This window comes from Scylla paramamosain, chromosome 1 (assembly GCF_035594125.1).
Source record: "Scylla paramamosain isolate STU-SP2022 chromosome 1, ASM3559412v1, whole genome shotgun sequence".
Lineage (NCBI taxonomy): Eukaryota > Metazoa > Arthropoda > Malacostraca > Decapoda > Portunidae > Scylla > Scylla paramamosain.
The window spans coordinates 29,202,694-29,228,520 of NC_087151.1; the positions used below are offsets into that span (position 1 = coordinate 29,202,694).

The 25,827-nt window shown below is 39.2% G+C and overlaps 2 protein-coding genes across 6 annotated transcripts in view; both read left to right on the forward strand.

Annotated features, from left to right (window-relative positions):
- The window catches only part of LOC135102990 (sulfotransferase 1E1-like), a 101,383-nt gene extending 83,012 nt beyond the window's left edge, over positions 1 to 18,371 (forward strand). Inside the window, exons 1-8 of one of the 2 annotated variants that reach the window (XM_064008787.1) lie at positions 3,864 to 4,018; positions 9,057 to 9,266; positions 9,354 to 9,499; positions 11,079 to 11,280; positions 12,344 to 12,470; positions 12,831 to 12,997; positions 13,136 to 13,241; positions 15,364 to 18,371. In XM_064008787.1, the coding sequence (XP_063864857.1) occupies positions 3,905 to 4,018; positions 9,057 to 9,266; positions 9,354 to 9,499; positions 11,079 to 11,280; positions 12,344 to 12,470; positions 12,831 to 12,997; positions 13,136 to 13,241; positions 15,364 to 15,482 (1,191 nt within the window). In that variant the 5' untranslated portion in view covers positions 3,864 to 3,904 and the 3' untranslated portion in view covers positions 15,483 to 18,371. Of the gene's footprint in view, positions 1 to 3,863; positions 4,019 to 9,056; positions 9,267 to 9,353; positions 9,500 to 11,078; positions 11,281 to 12,343; positions 12,471 to 12,830; positions 12,998 to 13,135; positions 13,242 to 15,363 lie in introns of those variants that run through there. The other variant, XM_064008794.1, reaches the window with a different exon arrangement.
- Positions 18,372 to 18,439: 68 nt separating this feature from the next.
- Positions 18,440 to 25,827, forward strand: part of LOC135103000 (sulfotransferase 1A1-like) — a 16,972-nt gene continuing 9,584 nt past the window's right edge. Inside the window, exons 1-3 of one of the 4 annotated variants that reach the window (XM_064008808.1) lie at positions 18,506 to 18,630; positions 22,798 to 23,135; positions 23,213 to 23,358. In XM_064008808.1, the coding sequence (XP_063864878.1) occupies positions 22,872 to 23,135; positions 23,213 to 23,358 (410 nt within the window). In that variant the 5' untranslated portion in view covers positions 18,506 to 18,630; positions 22,798 to 22,871. Of the gene's footprint in view, positions 18,631 to 18,934; positions 19,205 to 22,654; positions 23,136 to 23,212; positions 23,359 to 25,827 lie in introns of those variants that run through there. The other 3 variants (XM_064008818.1, XM_064008838.1, XM_064008828.1) reach the window with 3 other exon arrangements.

The window sequence follows — 25,827 nt, forward strand, 5'->3', positions numbered from 1 at the left end:
AGTGACAGCGGCTCACAGAAGGTGTGTCATTAGCCAGGTGATTTTATACAAGCACTGTGAGCGGTTCAAACGTGGGTGTGTGTTATGTGTAGCGAGAGAGTCGTAAGTGTTTCACCTTCCCCCCTCTCCCTCTCCCCCCCTCTCTCTCTCTCTCTCTCTCTCTCTCTCTCTCTCTCTCTCTCTCTCTCTCTCTCTCTCTCTCTCTCTCTCTCTCTCTCTCTCTCTCTCTCTCTCTCTCTCTCTCTCTCTCTCTCTCTCTCTGAGTGAGTGAGTGGGTGAGTGAGTGAGTGAGAGTGAGAGCATATGTTTGTCTAGCACGTGTATACTTTTTCCAGTACGTCCTTCGATCTATTCCACCCACCCATTCAAAAAAAATAAATAAATAAATAAATCAAATGAAATAAAAGGATGAACGAACCTTACCTTGCGTAACTTGAAAAGGAAAATCTTAAACAGACACATTTCAGACTTTGCTTTCATTTTTTTCCTTAAGTTTGTGCCGTTAAGGTGAGTTTTTGTTTATTCTTGGAAGGAGACAAAAAAAAAAAAAAAAAAAAGAAACGGAACAAACGGCGGTTCTTCCAATTGTTTGCATGTCAATTATCGATCGATTGCAGGTAGATGGAGGGATAAGACGATGTAACCAGAGGAGGCAGAGAGGGAGGCGGGTGGGGGAGCAGATACAACTTGATAACACTCAGAATGGTGAGGAGTGTTGGGCGAGTTAGCTAAACACTAACCTCCCACTTTTATCCATTGTCTCTTTTCCTCTTCCTGTATTTCACTCACTCCGTATCTTTTTACCCTCACCTGCCGCGTCCCTGCATCACCTCAGAATAAAAATAACAGCACTGATGATGAAAATAAAGAACAATGAATTTCCTTCGTTTTGTGAGCATGGTAGAGGAATAGCGAAAGGGAGCGGTTGTTTTTTGTACGACACGACCCAGCTAGGAAAGGGAAAAGTCAGAGTACTAAAAGGGAAAGAGGGAAGGCGGGGTGGGACTGAGAGAGTGAGAGAGAGAGAGAGAGAGAGAGAGAGAGAGAGAGAGAGAGAGAGAGAGAGAGAGAGAGAGAGAGAGAGAGAGAGAGAGAGAGAGAGAGAGAGGAGGATGACTCGGTACCGGGAGAGGCAGAGACTGAGACATGACAAGACGTTAGAGAACAGTTAGAGAACAGGCTTGACAGGACGATAGGAAGAAAAGATGAATACAGACAAGAAGAGGGATGATGTGTTGGGAAAGATGAAGAAGGATTGTGTAGGATAGACATCAGTGAAGGAGTTATGGAATATACAGGGGAGTGCAGAGAGGGAGGTAGGATGTGAGCTTGAAGGAAGAGGAGAGCAAATACAGGCCCGTCGATCTTTATTAAAAAAAAAAAAAAGGTGTAAATCCAGGCTCACGCTTCATCCTGGTGGGGGTGTGTGTGGCGAGGCAACGTTAGGTCCGGTGAGCCCCTACTCTCCCTTTTTCCTCTTCTCTCCTCTTTTCCGTCTCCTTCCCTTCCCCCTCTTCTCTCCTCTTTTCCGTCTCCTTCCCTTCCCCCTGTCCCTGACAACTTCCATATATTATTTCTTTATCATTCCATTCGTCTTTCCTGTCGCTTTCGTCCTCTTTCTTTTTCATGTTTTCTGCCTATTTATTTTTTCCCCTTCTTTTCGCTACTTTATTACTTTTTGACTGCCTTTATTTATTTATTATTTTTTTTTCTCTCAGCGCTCTTCCGTTCGTTTCCTCTGTCGCTTAAGGCTGCATTCACACGATCCACTTTTTGTGGTCAGTGGCAGCCACAAAAAAAAATCATCAAATATAGAACACACATCTATAAGGTTCCATTCACACGGGCCACTTTTGTGTGGCTGCCACAAAAAAGTGGTGAGTTGTGGCGGGCGGAGCCATTTTTCCGACCACACCACTGTGGTCGCCCAGCATATTTCCCTAGTCTGGAAGAGTAGGTGCCAATCACTCTTGAACACGCTAGACTGGTTTAAGCTAGGCTAGTTTGGGTTTAAGTTGGGTTAGGTTTCATATTTGTTAAATGAGTAACTTTGTGTGGGAATGACAATAAGAGTATTTCCGGGAATATCCTGTGGCTACTTTCGGAGCTACAGCCGGGCGTCATCATAGGTGAGCTGGCATAGACTTCGAAAAAATGCAGCCGGCCTCAGTGGCCAGCAATAGAAATCATTATTTCAAATGGCAGCATACACACCAGCCATCTGTGGCTGCCACCCTGCTTTCGCGTTCTCTTGCCCTGTCTGTTACAGCGTTAAGTACTCCTTTCCGTGGATGAGAAGAATACCTATGGAGTTGTTTGACTGAAATGTTGATCTTAAAGGTGGAGAGGAGACCACCACTTTATGATTTGAATATGAAAGAATACAGGAACAAAAATACTAAAAAAAATAATTTGTGAAATGCTCCACGTATTAACTAAGTTTGGGGTCCACCCAGTACTTTCTGCGCTTTTTTTTCCGCTTCATCTTCACAGAGACCGCAGACAGCTCCTATTTCCACGAGATCCATATGTCACTGGTCTCATTTGTGGCCTGCACCGAGTGGCTCGTGTGCACGGTGCTGCTACTCACCATTTTTTTTTGTGGCGACCATTTTTTTGTGGTGTCTACTGACCACAGAAAGTGGCTCGTGTGAATCCGGCCTAATTCTTTCCTTTCCTTCACTCTCTTTTTTCCTCCCCCCGTCCTCTCCTCTCACCTTCCAGGTAACTTCCGTTCCCCTTCTTATACATGCTCTGTCCTTCCCTTTCCTATTGTCTTCCTTCTCTTTCACTCTCGATCTTTTCCTCCCACACACCCCCTCACAGACACCCTTTCCTCTCGTCTTTTTTTTTTTTTTTTGTGTGTGTGTGTGTGTGTGTGTGTGTGTGTGTGTGTGTGTGTGTGTGTGTGTGTGTGTGTGTGTGTGTGTGTGTTTCTGTTGATGTGTGATCCTGCCTTCCTTGTCTGCTTTCCGTCTAAAGAATCATTCTCACGTGCGGCCTCCTTATCGTTTCTTTCTGTGGGCATGTTCTTCAAGATACGATGATAAATGGACTGTGCTCTCTCTCTCTCTCTCTCTCTCTCTCTCTCTCTCTCTCTCTCTCTCTCTCTCTCTCTCTCTCTCTCTCTCTCTCTCTCTCTCTCTCTCTCTCTCTCTCTCTCTCTCTCTCTCTCTCTCTCTCTCTCTCTCTCTCTCTCTCTCTCTCTCTCTCTCTCTCTCTCTCTCTCTCTCTCTCTCTCTCTCTCTCTCTCTCTCTCTCTCTCTCTCTCTCTCTCTCTCTCTCTCTCTCTCTCTCTCTCTCTCTCTCTCTCTCTCTCTCTCTCTCTCTCTCTCTCTCTCTCTCTCTCTCTCTCTCTCTCTCTCTCTCTCTCTCTCTCTGAAGGCATTTTGCTTAAGGCCTCTTAGCAAGCATTAAAGAAGTAAAAAAAGATGGGGAGAAATTGACTTATTGATATCTCAAATACATCTGTCCTCACTCACGCCCTTAGCAACAATGACCAGTAGTAATGACCAGCCTCAGTGTCCATTGTGTCTGGTGACGCGTGATGGGCTCTGTCCTCTTGGTGAAACGCTTTATGTTCTGTTCATGCTGTGGTCTTTATAGGGACGAATGCGACGCAGACAAGTCACTGTGATATCATTCTATCATAGACCTTCATATGTCGGGATTGAATGGTGTCGATATGGCAAAACTTCTGCATTTTAAAACGCAAAACCTGCAGAACGTCATACGGAATTTCGTCAAGGGAGGCAGTGAGTCATTCCCGTTTCAGCCGGAGAAAAACCGGTTACACATAATGACCACCCTAGTAATCAATACTGGTCACTGTTGCCGTGGGCGTAAGTGAGATACACTTGAGATGCCAATAAGTCAATTTTTTATGTTTGCCAAGAAGTATTAAATGAAACGCGCTCCCCGAGCAGCTTGCACTGCAGCGACGCAAGATCAGTGTTCGCTGAGTGTAGAGTCCAACTGCCTTTATAGAGAAGCTGGAAGCCGAGTGGTAAAGATATTGGTAAGCACATACAAACATACATATATACGTTCAAATAAGGATTATCAGTATTCAGTTAAGATATGTTTTTTTGACGTTTGCTGTACGACGAGAATGAATAACAGCCACATTGCGGCGTTGCTTATTGTGAAAGGTTGTTGCAAACCTCAAAATGAGTATAAAAATGAGGAAAAATAATTATTGAAAATAGTGTGAAATTAGCGATCTATTTTATTGCACGTGTTCAGAAAATCTGTGTTGTTGAGCTGTTCAGTGAAAGGAGTGGCGGGCGCAGGCGACTTCGTTTAGCCATATAATAACCAGAAGAATATTCTTTTAGGAAAATCTAAATTGCACACGGCCAGGGACCTGGCGCGGAAAACGAGCTCCGGGATCACATCAGGACGCCTTTAAGGGCGGACACGTGAAGGAGAGAAAGATTTATCGACTCGCTGAAATTCAACTGATACAGGTGCAATTTTCCTGAGAAGGAACAGTGATCTGGCGGCAAAGTAATTGTGAATTTTCGTCGATGAAATTTACATGAGGGGAGGAACGGCAGATCCAAGGCGACCCCCACGCTGTCCTTTCGTGAGGGCCTCGTTTCTCTACGTATTTTTTTGGAGCCTGATGGCACCTCCAACAGCGCAGGAAACTATGCTTTCCAGGTATAGCGTATTTGGGTTGTGTTGAGTACTTGCCATTGTGCTCTCAGGGACACAACCAGGACTTATATATAGGGTCTGCACCACCACGGGAAGAAAAAGAAAATTTTGGTATATATATATATATATATATATATATATATATATATATATATATATATATATATATATATATATATATATATATATATATATATATATATATATATATATCAGGGATCAGTATCAGGGCCATTGTTATTTCTAATATATATCAATGATTTGGATAGTGGAATTAGTAGTGATGTTAGTAAATTTGCGGATGACACAAAGATAGGTAGATTGATTAGGTCAGAATCGGATGCCATCGCCTTGCAGGCAGATTTAGACACGATGAATGAATGGACGGACAGATGGCAAATGCAATTTAATATCAATAAATGCAAAGTACTCAGCGTAGGTAGAGGAAACCCACACAGTAGGTACACATTAAACAACCAAAATCTGGTAGGTACAGGGTACGAGAAAGATTTAAGAGTTATAGTTAGCTCTGAACTCCGTCTAGGAAAACAATGCATACAGGCCAGAAACAAGGCAAATAGAGTACTAGGATTCATTTTTAGGATTGTTAAAAGTAGAATGCCGGAAGTAATATTAAAGTTATACTTGGCGCTGGTCAGACGTCATCTAGACTACGCTGTGCATTTCTGGTCCCCACATTACAGGAAAGATATAGGTCTATTAGAATCAGTACAGAGGAGAATGACTAAAAGGATACAGGGGATGAGGAGTATTCCTTACGAGAAGCGATTGAAGTTGTTAAATTTACATTCTTTAGAGAGACGTAGGTTAAGAGGGGACCTGACAGAAGTTTTTAAGTGGTATAAGGATTATAACAAGGGGGATATAAGCAAAATTTTTAGGATCAGCAGCTACGGTAGAACAAAAAATAACGGGTTCAAGCTTAAAAAATAGGAAGGAAATAGAAAAAAATTGGTTCTCAAATAGAGTGGTAGATGAGTGGAACGGACTCAGTAATCATGTTGTTAGTGCTAGGACACTAGAGAGCTTTAAGAGAAGATTAGACAGGTTTATGGATGGGGATAATAGATGGAAATAGGTAGGTATATTTCATATATATATATATATATATATATATATATATATATATATATATATATATATATATATATATATATATATATATATATATATATATATATATATATATAATTTTGTGGAAAAAAATATATTGGAGTTACCATGTATTCACAATTAAAACAAAATGCTTAACCACAACATTAGACTGAACCAAGGGAAAACAAAATGTTCGTGGCCACTCGTCTTAAATGCGTCGTGAAATTAATTACACGTACAAGGCTAAATCAACATGACACTGTGTACATAAATGTCGTCGCACGTTTTTCCTAACTCATGATAGAAAAACGTGAGGATTCCACAGCTGGCCTCTGGGCAACCATCTTGCTGGCAGAGAAGAAATAAAAGTTGCTCTTCATAATGGGAGTGTTGGCCTAGCCCTCGTGGCGTGTTGGGCTTGGGTTAGAGACAGAGATGTGAGGAGAAAGAAGGCAGAGTTGAGTTATGTTTGTGGCTACGATAGAAGACAGAACTAGCAGCATGCAGGGGTGGGAGTGAAATTCCATCAGGGGTGAGGCGGTGAAGGGACTACAATAGTAAAGGAATGAAGGATGATGTGTAATATTCTGACCAGGTTAGAAAAGTGGCTGGAAGAGGAAAGTAGGAAAAAATAGGAAAGAGAAAGGGAGTCAACTTTTCCTTGAATAGACCTTCACCAATCTTGTCTCTCTGCACGAGAAAGTAGAAGATAGAAGTGACTGGAGAAAGAAAAAAAATAAGCTTCCAGTCACTTCAGCGTCCCTTCACAAAATAGACTATCCAGCATCGAAAAACAGCTCATCACGTGCTTTGCCACCCTCTGCCTCTTGATATGGCGTGGTGCTTGGCCTTGCGTGGCATTTGACTCCTTGTTGATGGAAACATGTGGGCGGCGATGGTGAAGGCCTAGGTTAGGTTATCAGTTTTGTTTTTGATACTGCGTATACTAGAGAGACGGTACTCATATTGCAAGTGCTTCTCGTAAATTACATGAGTGAGAGAGAGAGAGAGAGAGAGAGAGAGAGAGAGAGAGAGAGAGAGAGAGAGAGAGAGAGAGAGAGAGAGAGAGAGAGAGAGAGAGAGAGTGAGTGAGTGTATGTGTGTGTGTGTGTGTGTGTGTGTGTGTGTGTACGAGCTTTACTGACCTCAGTCTCATAAGGTCACAAATTAAGAGTAGGATCAACAACCCACGGACACAACTGTACAACGTGTCTTTGTCTCCGTCTAAATTTCCCTGTCTTGCTTAGAGTGGTGAATCTCTCCTTTGATCACCATCACCAACACAGGCAGTTCTGGTCTATTCTAAAACTAAGTGAAGTGATGTCACCGTTTAACTGGTAACAAAACAAAGTGACGTTCTTTGTCTCTCCAGTAATCCAAGACCTAACACCACCACACTTGTATAATATCCCGTAACGAGGGAGCTCTTCTGTTGTTGGTGTAAATAAATTGTATATATTGGCTTGATTCAAACTTTCTTTCAAGCCTATTCATATCACGTTACTTTAAATCAAATGTTCCTGCCGCTGGCATGACAAACAGCCGAGCAGGGAAACAAGAAGGGTATATGTCTATTAGAATTAGTACAAAGGAGAAAAACCAAAAGGATACAGGAGACTGAAGATTGAAGCTTACATTCCTTAAAAAAGGCGTAGGTTCAGAGTCGATTTGATGGAGTGAGTGTTATAAGAAATATAACAAGGCTGGCGTAAGCAAAATTCTCAGGATCAGTAATCATGGTAGAACAAGAAATAATTGGTTCAAGCTTGAAAAAGTTAGATTTACAAAGAAATAGGAAATAAATGATCCTCAAATAGAGGGGTAGGTGAATGGAATCTACTCGGCAATCAGGTTGTTAGTTGCGAGTGATTAGGGAGTTTTAAAAGATTGGACTGATTTATGGATGGGGATGAAATTTGTAAATAGGTTAGTATGATGTTTCTTACAGGGACTGCCACGTGTAGGCCTGATGCTTCCTACAGCATCCCTTATTTTCTATGTTCTGTTCTAAAATCCATATTACATCGCGTTATTCAATGCGGAAATACAGAATTTTAACAGTGTTTCTACTTTTTATGAAAATGTAGATTTTGTCCTTTTCCTTTCTCCTACTCTCCTAATGAATTTCATGTGTTTTGCTTTTCGTCGTCTTTCATCTCCTCCTAGAAGTAATGTTGCCGTCAGCTGGATACTACACGAAGTAGAATTTATGATGGGCATAACTAGTCTGCATTCTCAAGCCATTAAATTCAGTTGAAATGTACAGACTAAGTAGTTGTGAGTAATTATGATTTGTACTTTTCTACATCCTAGGTATTTATGAATGTTAAGGCTAGCACATATTATGGCATGGCCCCTGACCAGTACTTCAGTGCTTAGTGTTGAAACTGAATTATTGAAAGGCAAAATTATTGAAGAGATGTGCCCTTTGGTGAAGCAATCTGGGATACTAGACGCATGATATTTAATGCTTATATCCTCCAGTGTCACCATCCTCTTTTTTATAAATTGTGAAAATATAAAAACTTTTCTCACAAACCACAAGTTGTAAATAACGGTAGACTGCACACATCACACCTTTGAAAACCATTAAAATCAAGATGAAAACTAAGTGCTCTCTCTCTCTCTCTCTCTCTCTCTCTCTCTCTCTCTCTCTCTCTCTCTCTCTCTCTCTCTCTCTCTCTCTCTCTCTCTCTCTCTCTCTCTCTCTCTCTCTCTCTCTGTTATCTGTTATCTGGGACGTTTTGTACTTCAGTCAGCAGTTTCTAATCATGCTGGGAGGCTGAAAACGAGTTACCCCAAGTGGATGCCCTTCCTAGCCTCGGACAGTGGCCGGGATTCAAACCATTAAAATCAAGATAAAACTAAGTTCTCTCTCTCTCTCTCTCTCTCTCTCTCTCTCTCTCTCTCTCTCTCTCTCTCTCTCTCTCTCTCTCTCTCTCTCTCTCTCTCTCTCTCTCTCTCTCTCTACGGCCTTTACACTCTATTGTTCTTTTTAATTTTGGTAGTATCGTAATTATATATATATAATGTATGAAACATAATGATATTATAGCTATGATATCACCAATACATTTCAGTTATAATCTTTCAGATATAGTCATTGATATCGGTAAACCTTTGGGATATGTAAATGATGGTGCATGGACTCTGTCATGCGCTGGAAGGTGGTGTGTGTCCTGAAAAGATTGGGAACCGCTGTTCTAGACGATGGTAGCCAGAACCTGTTTCGAGCCCTGAAATATTAATTACTCATCTGTTTCGTATACTCTTTCCAGAAAGCCCTACAAACCCTCAAAGGAACAATCAGTTTAATCGAGATGAGTAAGCAACTGTTGAGTGGTCATACGTACGAGGAACTAAAGGAAGAGGAGCTCAAGGCCTTGGATTTGGATCACTTCGACCATGGTGTGGTTCGCATTCAGCCTGAGGGTTGGTTGTATCCTGGCACTGCACCTATCTACCTTGACAAGCTCTATAACATGGAGGTATTCATTCGTTCCTCATGATCATGTGCAGCATAACAAATCCAGGCCACTTTTAATTTGTGCCTAAAACTATCTTTGTCACCTCAGTTTAGAAGCGACGACGTGATTGTGAAGACCTTCCCCAAGTGTGGCACCACCTGGATGCAGGAAATTGTGTGGACCATGCTACACAACCCTAACCTGGACAACCCCAAGGCGGACGAGTTTCTGTGGATCCGTTCCGAAGATATAAGGTTCATTCCCAGTGTCTCTTTATATATATATATATATATATATATATATATATATATATATATATATATATATATATATATATATATATATATATATATATATATATATATATATATATATATAATTTATTTATATTTCAACAGACGATAATTGACACCAAACTTGAACATCACACTGAACTCTTTAAGACAGACGAATTAAACTGAGCTCCCCAAAATTTTGATATTCATCACATTGCGGAATACTCTCTAATGTGAGCAGCTCATTCCTGCCACCGGTTCGAATTTTAAAGTTCCAAATATTTATAGGATGGTCTGTTTCACGAGCACCATCCTGAGTTACTGAATCAAGTAATCTTAACACTGACTGCCCTACCCATATGCTCGTGAGTTCTAGAGTTCAAATACCTTCTAGTTTTTGCCATATGTTCCCTTACAGCTCCCACATTTATTACATTGATAAATAGCATGAGAGAACAAATTTATAAGAATCACATCATTATGCATCAATAAGCGTTTTTTTTTTTTTCTGATATAAAAGTGACACAAAATAACAAGTGGAGGCAGTCATTATAAAACAATTTCGACAGTGTTTTCCTTAAGTATAAGTTTTGACTACCAATAAAAGTTAATGGTTCGACAGTGAACCTTTAACAGTAGAGGTAAACAGTGAACAGTTTGACAGTAAAGGTAAAAGTTCGACAGAGTTTTCCTTTAGTATAAGTTTTGAGTACCAGTAAAAGTTAAAGGAAAGTAAATGCCTTTTATGGAATCGTCGAAACATTAACTTTGCGTGAATTAACTTGCTTGTCAGTTTGTGTGTCAGTAAATTTAAACTCCATATCTTACCTTTTTTCCGACATTAATATCCCGTGTTGTCAGGTCATGACAGTCCAGCATCCCAGCGTGTACCACCTAACTCAGTGAAGCAGACTTCCTACTAAAGTGGGGAACATATGTAAAAAATGTTAGTACTTTCCATTGCCAGGCTAAGATACATTAGCAGTTGAAAAGAAGACTGAAATGTTTGTCACTCTTTTTTTTCCCAAAGATATCTATTTAATTCTTTTATATCCTTTACAAGGAAAGAACACTGACAATGTATCGCTCTTTTCCCATCACTTCAGATTAAGAAATACTGATTTAAAGATAAATCCATCAGTAAAACGCATGTTATAAAAGTGCTGTGTTACAAGGTAAAGGATGAAATAGTTGGAACAAATATAGAAAGATCTGAAGGCGAAAATACTATGTTAGATATCTAATATAAAAAGTAAGAAAAGATAAAAACTTAGTCCAGGAAAAGCTGGCTTAAAATTAAAGTCGGACTTAAACGGACTTAAACTCGGAATTACGTATTACTCTAACAGCTGAAAAGGGGAGGTACTTGTTACTGATTATATCCGATGTGAATTTAGACCTGATCATGGAATATGCGAATTCTGGAACATTCATTTAAAGAAAATCCATTTTTAATAGTTGCATTACAACACTATAATTGTTCTTGATTTTATCTCTTTTACATTTAATACTAACAAATCTCAACATTTTATATTTATGTATATCTTTTCTCTTTTAGCCTTGACATGATGTTTGATGTAGAAACATTCAAGGGGCAGCCTCCAAATTATTACTTGAAAAAGTTCAACGAGACATGTCCTGGTAAGAAGTGGGAGGAAGGCTTGTCTCTCCAGCTTGCAGAAGTGGCTAAGAGTCCTCGTGTCATTAAGTCTCATTTCCCTCTCAGTCTCTACCCTGATGACATCCTTGACAGGATCAAGGTCAGATATGCAGAACACTCAGTTTCTGTGGGAGATTATGTAGTATTTTGTTTGTCAGGTCTGGTTTTTACTTTTAGAATAAACATACACTTTTAGATGAGTGGTTACTTACCTGGTAGTAGACACCAAAAAGCTACCAGCATTTAGTTTTTTGGGTGAGTTCATTAAGATGAGGGCATGAGGCGAGCTGATGAGCGGTGTCAAGTGAAACCCCACTGTCTCCCTTCCGGTTTGCTGTGGATAATGGTTTCAATGTCACGCGCTGCTCATCAGGGTACCCTCGTTTTTCCGCCATCACATTTTTTTTTTTTTTTTCACTCGCTACCACCATTTATTGTCAACAAGTTATTAAAAATGCATATTTTTTGCTATAATTTGCATTACATACATCTCCAGTAAGTATTATTGATTTATATATGCGTTAAACCATATACTGGTACTTTGCCGCTGCTCCACAAATAATATGGCTTCACCACAACCACAGAAGGTAAATGAAATTCCCAATATAGCAAACACTCACATTCTTGACATGCATACCTTCGATGATGTCAGCTTCTTGTGAGGCAGCCTTACTCATCATCATGAAAATAAGAAGTAGAAAGAGATCCATCAGTGGGCACCGTTGGAATATGCTGCCTTCACTCTTCAGGAATGGCAAGATATTCTACATCACTGGAATGACCCAGTAGTGTTTCCCCTAGCCATCAAGAAGATGGCTAATTTAATCTGGCTGGCAGCAGCCCGCGAGCCTCATGCCCTTTCCATCTTCGTACCTTTATAGCTAGGATTATACTCTATACTTTACATGAAGATCATTCAGAGAATTGCCGGTTTAGATAATTTTTTTTTTTTATGAGGATTACGTGATTAAGAGATGAATTAATATTTTTTTTGTGTGTGTAAACGATTTTCTATACTCGTAAATTTATGGACAACTGATATGTTAGGGACAAGTGATTGTTGCTAGAAGATTAATTCAATATCTCTTAATTTAGCAAAACTATTCATAAATTGTTTAGTTCCATCATTAATGCAATATTAACGACTGGGCATTATTTTTCAGGTAGTCTACGTGACCAGAAATCCTAAGGACATGATCGTCTCATATTCCTATTTTTTTGAGGCACTAAAAGTCTTTCCAGTGGTTTCCTCCATGGAAGAAACTCAGAAAAAACTGATGACTGGACAAAGTAAGTAGTTTTTTTGTTACTCTATGCTTATATAAACATTGCATATCACATTACGTTTTAATGATAATATTTTCATAAGTTTTAGTGTAACATCGCAAAAAGAAAAATAAATAAATAAAAAAAGGTATATATATATATATATATATATATATATATATATATATATATATATATATATATATATATATATATATATATATATATATATATATATATATATATATATATATATATATATATATATATATATATATATATATATATATATATATATATATATATATATATATATATATATATATATATATATATATATATATATATATATATATATATATATATATATATATATCATTTCAGTATTGTACGGTCCATATTGGTCACACGTGAAGCAGGCGTGGCAGAAGAGGCACCACCCTAACCTGCACTTCGTGTTCTACGAGGACATGAAGGCAGACATCATGTCGGAGCTGAGGAAGCTCAACGAGTTCTTAGGAACACAACTGAGTGAGGAGAAGCTTGAGGCCGTGAGTGTCTCGTGGTACACGGGAGTCCAGTGTAACATGGGGTTCATGTGGCAGTGATGGAACAGTGTCCTGCAATAAACGGAGGGATTAATGAGTCCTGAGCTACTGACTGCTTACTAGATTTGATCTCTCCCTCAGATAGCGCAATACACCTCCTTCTCATCCATGAAGGCGCGAGGTGAACCTCTACAAGACGATGTTTTTCACAAAGAAAATAAGAGCGATGTTAAGTTTTTCCGTAAGGGTGAGTAATTACATGGCAGAGGCTCCAGCTTAGTGTTCTGGTCTTGGGGTGCCATTTACAGCAGTGTTCCTCGACCATTCCTAAGTTCATCCACCCATGTAGGATCTTTTTAAAAATCCATGCACCCTCGTGCTTTGAATGATTTTTTTTTAAATATTGACTTTTTCTCTAGTTTAAGATTGCTGATATATAAAAATTAAAGTATTAGGTCTCTTTTAAATATTAAAAAATAAATAAAATACCTACATAATTCGTATGTGCTAAATGTATAATATTACAAAATTATTATATGATTATACATTTTCTATTTCTACTTATAAATCAGCATACCATATTCATTCAAAGTACTGTACATTAATATCAATTCAATCTAATTTCTTCCAGGACACTTACAATTTTTCTTTACTAAAATATCTTTTCCAACTCTGCTGTCTTGTACAGCTTAGGAGATGTGATGTACTTCACCACTCCTTTATCTAAATCTCATCTTCTTTTCCTCTCCAAAACACAGGTGTCTGAGGCAACAGAGAGCAATCCTTTCTTTGCTCCCTCCTACTTTATCTACCCTCATTTTTAATACAAAAGCTAGATATTGCTTCTATATGTGCAACGATTCAACTTGCTGTCATGCTTACGCTCTTGAATCTTCAGAATATTCTACCATCTGTATACCTCTCATGCTGTATACCTCTCATTTAAGTCCTCTAACTATGAAAAGTTCTTTGACTATTTAACACCTAAAGTGGAACCACATCAAGACTCTTCCCTTTCACTGAGATTTCCATTAGAGACGTAAATGATCACTACCACATTTGGCTTCCTCTCCTCTCAGTGACCAAGCTCATGAATTTTGTTATCCTCCACGATCTACATCAACTAGTGCAACGCCAGACTCATATTCCTGACCGTCTTGGAGATAAGCCCAACATTCTATACCTTTTCCTAACCTCTAATCCTGGTTATGCTGTCTCCCCGTCATATCCGTTGCAATCCTCCAATCACAACCTCGTATCTATATCTTGTCCTGTAGCTCCAATTGCTCCTCAGGATCTCCCAAAGCGTAGGTGCATCTGGGTCTTTGCCTCTGCTAAATGGAGGGACCTGAGGAAATATTCAAATTTCCCATGGAATGACTACTGTTCCAGTGACACTCCTGTCGCTCTGTGCTGAACGCATAACAAAGGTTACAGTATTTGTCATAGAGGCGTACATTACTCATTTTTTTCTCGTCATAAACCTTCCAAACCATGGTCTAACTCAGCCTGTTCCTGTGCTATATATGATAGAGGTGTGACCCCACAAACGGTACTTGAGCCTTTCATCACCTGAATTTCATGCATTTTATATTTCTGCCCGGAATCATACCAAGTCTGTTTTCCACCTAGCTTTAAACTTCATCAATAGAAAATGTGAAACTTTTGCTAGATCTAACTCCCCTTGTTACTCCTGACACCTCGCCAAAGATATCCCTAATAACTTTACTTCTTCATCTTTGACTCCCCTTTATTTCAGCTGCCATCTCATCTATCTCTAAAGCTGAATTTTTCGCTTAAACATTTGATAATTCAATGCTTGTTCCTCTCTCCCCCTCCACCCTCCGACTATTTCACACTACCCATCAAAATCCTTCCCAACGATCTTATCCACACCCTCGCTGGTCTTAGCCCTCAGATGGATTATAGACCTGATGAAGCCCCTCCTATTGTTCTCTGAAACTATGCTTCCTCTAACTGACTGTCTTCAGTGTCTCTCTCATCGCCACACTGTTGTATCTTCTAATGTTATTTTCACGCTAAATGTTCTGATCTTGCAAACTGTAAGCCTCCCAATCAAGACACTTATCCTCCAACTTTCGATAATCCGTCTTGAACTCTCTTTAGGGATTAACACTCAAGTGGGTATTTTATTTTTTTATCTTCAGTTTTTGTTGTCCTTGGCCAATGATCCTTTTACATAAAAAGTACACACTACTCATATTATGTACCCCTTCTTGCAACCATTATTTCTAGGTACCCTTTGAAACAATTCATGCACCCTAGCATGCACCATGTACCCAGACTGACTATGACTGATCTACATTGTCATGTGTTTCGCCATCCTTTGTGATATGCTTGTATTACAGGCAAGACGGGAGACTGGAAGAACCACTTTACGCCAGAACTGCAGAAAAAGATGGATCATTGGATCAAAGAGAACATCGCAGACACTGATCTGAACCTGAAATGGGCTCTGGCTGAATGAACCATACATTGCGTCAACGTGGTGTTATAGAAAAATTATATGACAGGTGAAGACACAAGCTCTGTTAAACATTTGGAGTGTCACTTTAAACCATTTAAAACAGATAAGAAATGTTTCCATTTAGACACTGTTCGAACACCATGTTGATTGCATACCAGCTCAACTGCTCTGATCTGTTATCTATCAACTTTCACACCCAGGCTATTAGGCTGGGTATACCTATACAGTATACAGGTATACTGTATAGGTAGCACTATCCAAGCTCATTAGGTTCAGAGAGATGAGTATTTAGGATAGATAAGAAGGATAGATTCCTACCTGCAATTTCTTTCTCACTCAACCATCAGACCACTGTATATGTATATATATATATATATATATATATATATATATATATATATATATATATATATATATATATATATATATATATATATATATATATATATATATATATATATATAATGTGATCTAGATAGGTATTGAAATCTAAGTCGAAGAGCTAGTCCTGTCAACGTATAGAAAGAAAACCGAAAATTTACAATTCTTTGTTTTGTGTAGCAGCATCTTTGAATATACCATAATCTGTCCTAACGTTTGATTTTTATTTTTTTTGGGGGGGGGCTGGGTTTTAACTTTTTATTCATTTATTTATTTATTATTTTTTGTTTAAGTAAATGAATGTGACGAAGGTGACTTCTCATCAGCTGCAGTTACCAAATAAGCGTTATAAATAATTTCACACACCACACAATCAAATAACAATCACACAATCACACATGTACTTTTTTTTTGTAGCTGACAACTATTGTTCAAGTGCAATAATTTATATTCAGTTTATATTCCTAGTTTGTAACACGACAGTCATTTGACTCCAAATACTTTCAAAATGTACGGCAAGACAACCATTTTCCATTCTTTTTGACCACAGAAAACGAGCAACTAGACGTTGTTTCCTGCTGCTTTTGCCTAACTGCCAACAAAAGCTGCCAATATTTTGACAGAAATTTGCCATGTGTGATGCCGCCTTTACTGTTTCTGTTTTAGAATGCTTATTTTATTTGCCTTATCAGTCTAATAGTAATATATATTTTTGAGAAATTTGTTATATATATATATATATATATATATATATATATATATATATATATATATATATATATATATATATATATATATATATATATATATATATATATATATATATATATATATATATATATATATATATATATATATATATAACTGATAAATTAACCACTTACTATTTTCTCTTTTTTAGTGCAAAAGTGAGCCCTCACGTTAAAATCACGTTCACTCTTTATCCCCTATGAAGGTCTATGATTTATGAAGACCCTTAGGCTTTAAAACCAATGCTTTAATATTCTTCTTAATCATGTTGTACAAATATTTTATCTTTGTATATTTGTGAGACCGTCCAAAAGCGAACTGATAAATAAATAATAGTGTAGGTACCTGTGAAAGGCAGCCGAGTTGCTGTTCTTAAAAGTAATCATAGTGAAAGAATTCTAGATGGGTTATCAAATTCGCTTGCTAAGGCACAATTTAAATGGCCATGAGCACTCAAGGTTACTTCGGGTTTTATGAGTAAATAAAGGACTGAATCTAATGACCTGATTATAAGATCAATGCGTGAGTGTAGACTGTGTGGGAGACGGACGGCTAGCAGCTTTCCTCACACCCACACTGAATCTCAGTTCCTGTTGGTGTGCCCTGTGTTCCCATATGTTGTTTTATACCAGCGGTGACCAAATATGTTGCGGTGAAATGGTATTTTCTTTGATACTTTACAATTCCAATTGTACTAGAAAACATCGTTGAGACATTTCAATCCTTCCTACCCTTTAACACACCTACATGAACCATGAGAAGACAAAGAGACTTTACTTGTGTCTTATTATTCTTCTTTTAATGGAACTCAAATTATAGAGATCAGAATTAATGTATGAAGGGAATGTTAGAATGAGGATTGTCAAGAACTTCTGCATTATTAAGGAAGATATAATAAAGATAGAAAAAGTAGGAAATTTTGATAACTGGATCTTCTCCAGTGAGGAAGCACAGAAATGATAAGTAAAAGGATCAACCCCACATCCTCCTCATGTGGGCGAGGCTGTTCAGTGCATGTGGAACAAGTAAGAGTCAACTTTCCTTTTTGTAGAATTGGCTCTTGCCAAGTCAACAACAAAAGGAGGGTGATAAAGGCCTACTAAAAGAGCCAGTCCTCCAGAATTGCACTCTCAAGGATTATCTATTGGAAAAAAGGAACTCAGGACAGAACCATTCGCCCTGCTCGTGGGTGGGTAGACTCTGTATCAATCTGCGTGGCCAAGGTGAGCAGTTCAAGACCTCGCCCGTCCTCACTCGGCGCCAAGTCACTCAAAAAGAGAGAAGTGCCCTGCAGCAGCTCCAAGATCCAGATATGGAGAGAGGCAGCGCAGTGCAGAGGTAAGCTCGGAGCTCTGACCAGCGAAGCTGCCCTTCATCGAAGCAGAGCTAGATGGGTAAGCACACCAGGGAAATGTCTTGGGTGAGTTATTTTAATGATAAATTCAGTCTCGTAGCTTTTATCGAGGATCTATACCAGTCGTCGGGCGACCACGTGGTCGCCTGTTCTTCGTCAAGTGTTTTAGCTGGGATAATTCAGTGTGTGGTGGCTATTAATTCCGTGCTCTTGAAACGTAACAGAGCGGCGCGCTCTCCTTAATCTAACTCCGTGCTCTCTCTTTCACTGCCCACGTGGGCACGTCGTGGTTTCTTCAAGGAACAGGTATCACTCTGTGTCGTTCACTGTGTCACATGCATTAGTGTTAGCTAGCCTGGCCTTCCTTAATATACTGTTTGTAAATATACCTCAGCCAAAAGAAATTGTTTTCCTGAGAGTGTTTCACCCCTGCCTGTCTACCTGGAGACTGAACCAGGAATTGCATGTCATTGGTGGTGTGTGTGTTAAGTAAACCAATCCATGACAAATTTCAAATACTATTGATTAAAGAACTTTTTTTTCCTGGCACCATGAAGCTGCATGTAAAGAAGATGATTACGTCACTTTGTCACTCTATACCTCAATTCTCAACGCAAGATGTGGCACCACTACCTTAGCAGACATCTTTGGGCAGTCTTGAAGGTAAGACGTTTCTCTCTCTCTCTCTCTCTCTCTCTCTCTCTCTCTCTCTCTCTCTCTCTCTCTCTCTCTCTCTCTCTCTCTCTCTCATATATATATATATATATATATATATATATATATATATATATATATATATATATATATATATATATATATATATATATATATATATATATATATATATATATATATATATGAGAGAGAGAAAAAGAGAGAGAGAGAGAGAGAGAGAGAGAGAGAGAGAGGTGCTGTGTGTGTGTGTGTGTGTGTGTGTGTGTGTGTGTGTGTGTGTGCGCGCGCGCGCCTGCGCGCCTGCGGGCGCATTAATATCCCGTTTGAGCAGAAGGACGGAGTGTAGTGTGTGAAGGGTTTCAGCTTCACCCATAGATATAACTGAATTTTCCAGGAGGACTATTTAAAGTCCAACATGTGATTCCTTAGATCGTAGTGAAACACACACACACACACACACACACACACACACACACACACACACACACACACACACACACACATCTCCTGAATTCCAAAAGCTAAAAGACGTGTGTGCAGGAGCTCCTTGGAGCACTTACAGGTTAGAACGTGGCCCCCCTCTCTGTTCCTATCCTTCGGTGACAAGCGGAAGTGCAACAAAAATATAGACAAATTATAAACCATATCTTGAAATTGAATGAAAATCATTGATTTCACGTTTATCAGAGAACTTTGGTGAAGCTGGATCGTAAGGCATGAGGTTGGGTACATACGACAACTATGACATGCTAATCTTCAAGAGGGTAGGTGCCCCTTAACACGGAGACTCTACCACCCTGCACCGCCTCCACCATCTCCCACTGACCCAGGCTGAGGCTGTGACGTGACCCCTGCTTTAGTCCGCCACCCTTAACAGCCGCCTCGATTTTTATAGCCCCCTTGGCAGCCACCTGACACCACATGCACGACGCCCAACATCTGAGGCTGCAACTCTTGCCTGTGTCTTCCCGCCCGCCCACTGTTGCCGGAGGTGCTGTTCAGGCTTGGGTGTGCCCCCAGCCTCCAGGGTTTCCTGCTGGCGCTACGTGTCATTGTCCTGACCTGCAGGACCTATTCTTGCCAATGTAGCACTACACACCATCATGCTTATATAATTTCTTTAAATTTTCAACGTAAAAGGCTTCCGCTTGTCATTGCAAACCATCCCCAACATTCTGTAACCACTGTAAGAACCTTTTGCCATTAATATATATATTTTCAGCCTCACGGCTGCAACAAAGGAAGTCTCCCAACAGAACAGCATGTGTCCAAGGATTATATCTGACACTGCTTGGCGAGCTGAGAAGCTCCACCTACTACATATCTCTGTATAGGTGGCATAATGTATTGATGTGATTCTAGGTCCCTGTTAAGGATGAAGCAAAATTTGGTACCGAATCAGTTGGCCTTGTCATGGACGGAGTAACCGTATTTACTGCGGTGCTAGCACTCGTGCCCTTCCTAATCCTTTTACTGCTATCATCAGTGAGATTGTTGTCCAGTCATTTGTTATAACATTCATTCATAATTGTATGTCCCTTTTTTGGAAAGGGAAGCACTAGTAAATTGACCACCCCGACTCAGGTATCATAGTGCACCAGTTTTCCGTTAATTTTTCGGGCCGTTCTGCTTCAGATGAGCACCACATTACAGAGGTGGCGGTGCCGACGCCGAACGTTTCGTTCGGCGTCGAATCTGGAACAACTGCATCTGATAACGCCGTCACGACGTTGGTCTGTCAGACTACCACATATAACTACATGGCCACTTGTAACCAGAGTTTGAAAAACCCACATTTTTAAAAAGCAAACCAAAACCACTTTTTTGGGGGAGGTGTTTATTGCTGTTTTTTTTTTTTAGGGGGGTTTTATTGTTTTTGGAGGGGTTTATTTATTTATTGTTTATTCTTCATATTTAAATGTAAATTAGTTTAAATAAGCAATTTAAAAGTAAACTAGATTGAAACTAAAAGTTTAAAGTGTTTTTCATTTTTCATGTAAGAGGGAGACCGGTCAAGAGCAACAAAATTATATATATATATATATATATATATATATATATATATATATATATATATATATATATATATATATATATATATATATATATATATATATATATATATATATAAGGCTCACAGAGATGCTGGTCCCCAGAGTCGAAAGCGGTAGTCAGAAATTACAGGATAAATTTCTTGAAACCTCCCTCTTAAAAGACTTAGGAAAGTCGTAGGAAGGTGGGAATACGAAAGCAGGCAGAGAGTTTCAGTGTTTACTAGAAAAAGGGATGAATGACTAAGAATTCTGGTTAACTCTTGCATTAGAGAGGTGGACAAAATAGGGATGAGAGAAAGAAGAGTCTTGTGCAGCGAGGCTCCATACACGGACGGATAAAGCCAGCTGTACAGAGTTAGCAGCTGGGGGGCTGAGAAAAACTGGCGGAGACATCTCAGAACGCCTAACTTCATAAAAGCTGAAGATGAGATGTGAAGTTTCCAGTTTAGATTATAAGTAAAGAACAGCCCAAGCATGATAAGTGTAGAAGAGGGGAACAGTTGAGTGTCATTGAAGAAGAGGGGATAGTTGTCTGGAAGGTTGTGTAAAGATGATAGATGGAGGAGTTGAGTTTTGAGGCATTGAACAATACTAATTTTGCTCTGCCTCAATCAGAAAATTTGGAGAGATCAGAAATCAGGTGTTCTATGGGTCCATGCAAGAACTGTTTACTTCTTGAAGGGTTGGGTATCTACGAAAAGATGTAGGAAAGTGCAGGTTAGTATCATTACTGTAGGAATGGATAGGACAAGAAGTTTGGTTTAGAAGATCATTGATGAATGATAGGAAGAGAGTATGTGATAGGGGAGAAACCTGAAGAATACTGCTGTTAATATATTTAGACCGTCTACCACAGCAGCAATAAAACGGTCAGAAAGGAACCTTGAGATGAAGCTACAGAGAGGAAGATAGAAGCCATATGAGTGTAGTTTGGAAATCAAAGCTTTGTACCAGACACTATCAAAAGCTTCTGATATGTGTAAGGCAACAGCAAAAGTTTCACCATAATCCCTAAAAGAGGATGATCAGGACTCAGTAAGGAAAGTCAAAAGATCAGCAGTAGAACCCAGACTGGCGATCAGCTTAAAGGTTGTGAAGTTATAGATGTTTAAGCAGAATCTTCCTGTTGAGGACAGATTCAAAACTTTAGAGAGGCAGGAAATTAAAGCAATAGGATAGTAATTTGAGGGATTAGAAGGATCAACCTTTTTAAGAACAGGGTGAATGTAGGCAAACTTCCAGCAGGAAGGAAGGTTGATGAACAAAGTTGAAAGAGTTTGACTAGGCAAGATGCAAGCACGGAGGCACAGTTTTGGAGAACAATAGGAGGGACTCCGTCAGATCCATAAGGCTTCCGAGGGTTTAGGCCAGTGAGAGCATGGAAAACACATCTGTGAAGAATTTTAATTGGTAGCATGACTTAGAGGGTGAAGGAAAGGGAGGAACAGTCCCTGAATCATTCAAGGCAAAGTTATAGCTGAGGTTTGAGCGAAGAATTCAGCTTTAGATAGATATTTTTTGGCTAGGTACCAGAAGTTACAAGAGGTGTTAGATTTTGACACTTTTTGTTAATGAAGATCAGACATTTGTTTAGGTCATGTTGATACAGGTTGGTCCGGTTGGAAAAAGCCTGTGTTAACTTGTACTGTACAGGAAAGGAATGGGTCAGGCTTGACTACTTTTACATTTTCTATGTATATGTATATATTGACCTTATTTATCAATATAGAGAACTAAATTTTGATATGATGAATATTAAAAAAAAAAATGATATTTTTTTTAAGAGTTGTTTGGGTGGGTTTTTTAATGCCAACCCTGCTTGTAACTGTGGTGTACTTTCAATTATATATATATATATATATATATATATATATATATATATATATATATATATATATATATATATATATATATATATATATATATATATATATATATATATTATAAAAGGTTGTTGGCAATCGGCATTATTGTATAATTAGGTCATGACACATGTATACCGAATTTCAGTGTCTTGTTTTATTAGACACTTTAGTGAAGTAAAATAAAACTTAACCAAACAGTTATGAACTCCTCACTAATGACAGCGGTGTTGTTACAGGCCGACACACAGCAGAACAGGAAGGGAAGTCTGCACATTGTTTGTCTGGCGCCACTGAATTTTGGGTCTATTGTATGAGAATACGATGCCCTGAAGGAAATTCCAGCTGTGCAGCTGTGTCTCTGTCTCTCAATAATTGTCCCACAACAAGTATTGTGCATTATAGTAAGATGAGTAGGCAGTTGCTGAGTGGCCATAAGGTTGAACAGGCGAGTGAAGAGGAAGTCACGAGCATGGAGATAGTTCCTTTCGTTCGCGGGATGGTCCGCATTCTCCCTGAGGGCTGGCTGTATCCTGGGAGCGCGCCCACCTACCTTGACAAGATTTACAACATGAAGGTAGTCATGCATTCATCTTTCCTATACTTGGCTTGGCACATGGAGGCGCAAGGTTATCGCTGTTGCTTCTCCCACAGTTCAGAAGCGACGATGTGATGGTGATGACCTTCCCCAAGTGCGGCACCACCTGGATGCAGGAGATTGTGTGGACCATGCTACACAACCCTAACCTGGATAACCCTAAGGGGAATGAGGCAATATGGTTCCGTTCCCAAGACATCAGGTAAGATGTAATTAGTTGTTTTAATGTAAGAGTTGTCACTTCCTAAAGAGAGGCCAAAAAGAATCATCCAAAATTCCAAAATTGGAGGATTAATGTTTTCAAACCTCCTTATTGAAAGAGTTCATGTCAAGTTATAGAAAAGAGGAAATACAGAAGCACACAGGGAGTTCCAGAGTTAGCCAGAAAAAGAGATGAATGATTACGAATAATGGTTAACTCTTGCATTACAGAGGCGCACAGAACATGGGTGACAGAAAATGGAAAGTCTTACGCAGCAAGGCCACGGGAGGAAGGAAGGCACGGAGTTAGCAAGATGAGAAGTTCAATTAGCATGAAAATAGTGGTAGAAGATGGCAAGGGATGCAACATTGCGTCAAAGAGATATATGCTAAAGGCACTCTGAATGAAGGAATTGATAAGACGAAATGCTGTTGATTTCACCTAGTCTAGAAAATCAGTATGAGTGCAACATACTCTACATATACATACGTGTACTCTACGTATACATACATGCATGTACAGACTTTCCTTGAGAGTTAGCTTAAAATGAAGCTAAAGAGGAAACAAGCCGGAGGTGGGTTCCTTGTAAATCAAAGATTTGAGGCGGATATGTCTGAAGCAATAGCGAAAATTTCACAAAAGGGTGACGAAGATTCCGTAAGGAAGATAAAAAAAAATCACCAGTAGAGCGGCCACGACAGAACCCATGCAAGCGGTCAGATATAACTTTGAAGTAACAATCGTTTAAGAATCTTCCTGTTGACGATAGATAAAAAAAAAAAAAACTTTGGAGAGGCAAGAAATTAAAAGAATAAGACGGTAGTTTGAATAATTATAGGGGCCATCCTTTTTAGGAACAGGCTGAATGTAGGGAAACTTCCAGCAGGAAGGAAAGGTAGATATTGACAGAGTTGGCACGGAGGCCCAGTTTCGGAGGACTATAGAAGGGTCCATGAGCCATCAGGTCCATGAGCCTTCTGACTGTTAAGGCCAGTGAGAGCATGAAAAATATCATACCGAATAATCTTACTGGCATAAATGAAGTAGTTGGAGGGTGGAGGAGAGACTGAAATAGGGGAGGGTGAGATGAAGGTTATTTGTGTGTGTATATATATATATATATATATATATATATATATATATATATATATATATATATATATATATATATATATATATATATATATATATATATATATATATATATATATATTATATATATATATGCAGCGAAAAAAGAGAGCAGAAATATCGAGAAGGAAGAAGAAAAGGAGGAAGGAGAGAAGGAATGAGTGATAGCAGCAGTGCGGGAGATGGGCACTTCATGGTCTGCTTAGAGTAGTATGAATTTAATGTTGTCCTTATTTAATTTTTCCCACTTCCCTTCCTTTACGAGACTTGTATTTCATAGAGAATATTCATATAGTTGAAGAGTTTCTCTCTCTTACGCTGTAGTTTATTTTTACCGAACCTTACCAATAAATCCCTTTAATTTTTGGAAGATAATATTTAGTTTGCGAGAGAGAGCGAGATGCAGTGAGCAGGAAGCGAGGCGCGGGCGGACCTTCACCCCCTCCTTAAGGGTGGGATTATCGTGTGACGCCATATCATATTGGGTATTGTTTGGGACCTTCGGTCAGTCTGGATGTAGCAGAATCCAGATAGTGTGCGAAAGAGCGTGTGCGGCTCTATATTTCCTGATGCTCCTATGGTGTGGAGTGTGACTACCCTCAGTCTTATATTGTTCGGCTGCCCGTTGTATTTGTGTCTAGGTTTTGACTGGAGCAAACACCTGTTCATTTCTCCTTTTCTGCCAAAGTAAAGTATGTTGTCATGTGTGTTGTATTCTCGTTAAATGCTACTAGTCTTGAGACCCACAATCGTGAGTGGGGCAGAGCAGAGGACTGTATAATATTCTGATAGATTACAGCTGTGCACCCCCCCTCCCTACGTTCCATCAGCTGTAACAGAGGTGTGGGTCTGTCTTTTGGGAAACTGAATATGCTGTTCTCCGGCCAGAGTGTATAATATTCATATTGGACATGGGTGGTTTTCTTGCTGTGGAAGATACTCGTAGTCCAATGGGGTATTATACCTCAGTCTATGGATAATCTGTGGTGAGTGTGATCCCTAGCACGTGGCTAATTAGTTCTTTCCCAGCGTGAGTGATTAAGTTGGCATTTGTTATGCTCCCTTCCCTGTTGGTGGGTTAAATAGGGTGACGATCTACTGAGGCTTGATGGTTGTTGGCGACCAGCAGGTGGCTGGTTTCGTTTCGTTGTGCCCTGCATTAAGCTACGGAGAGGAATTTTTCGTAATCCGAGCAGCATCCTAGAAAGAATTATATTAATATTTCGAGGAAACACTGTGTGTGTGTGTGTGTGTGTGTGTGTGTGTGTGTGTGTGTGTGTGTGTGTATATATATATATATATATATATATATATATATATATATATATATATATATAT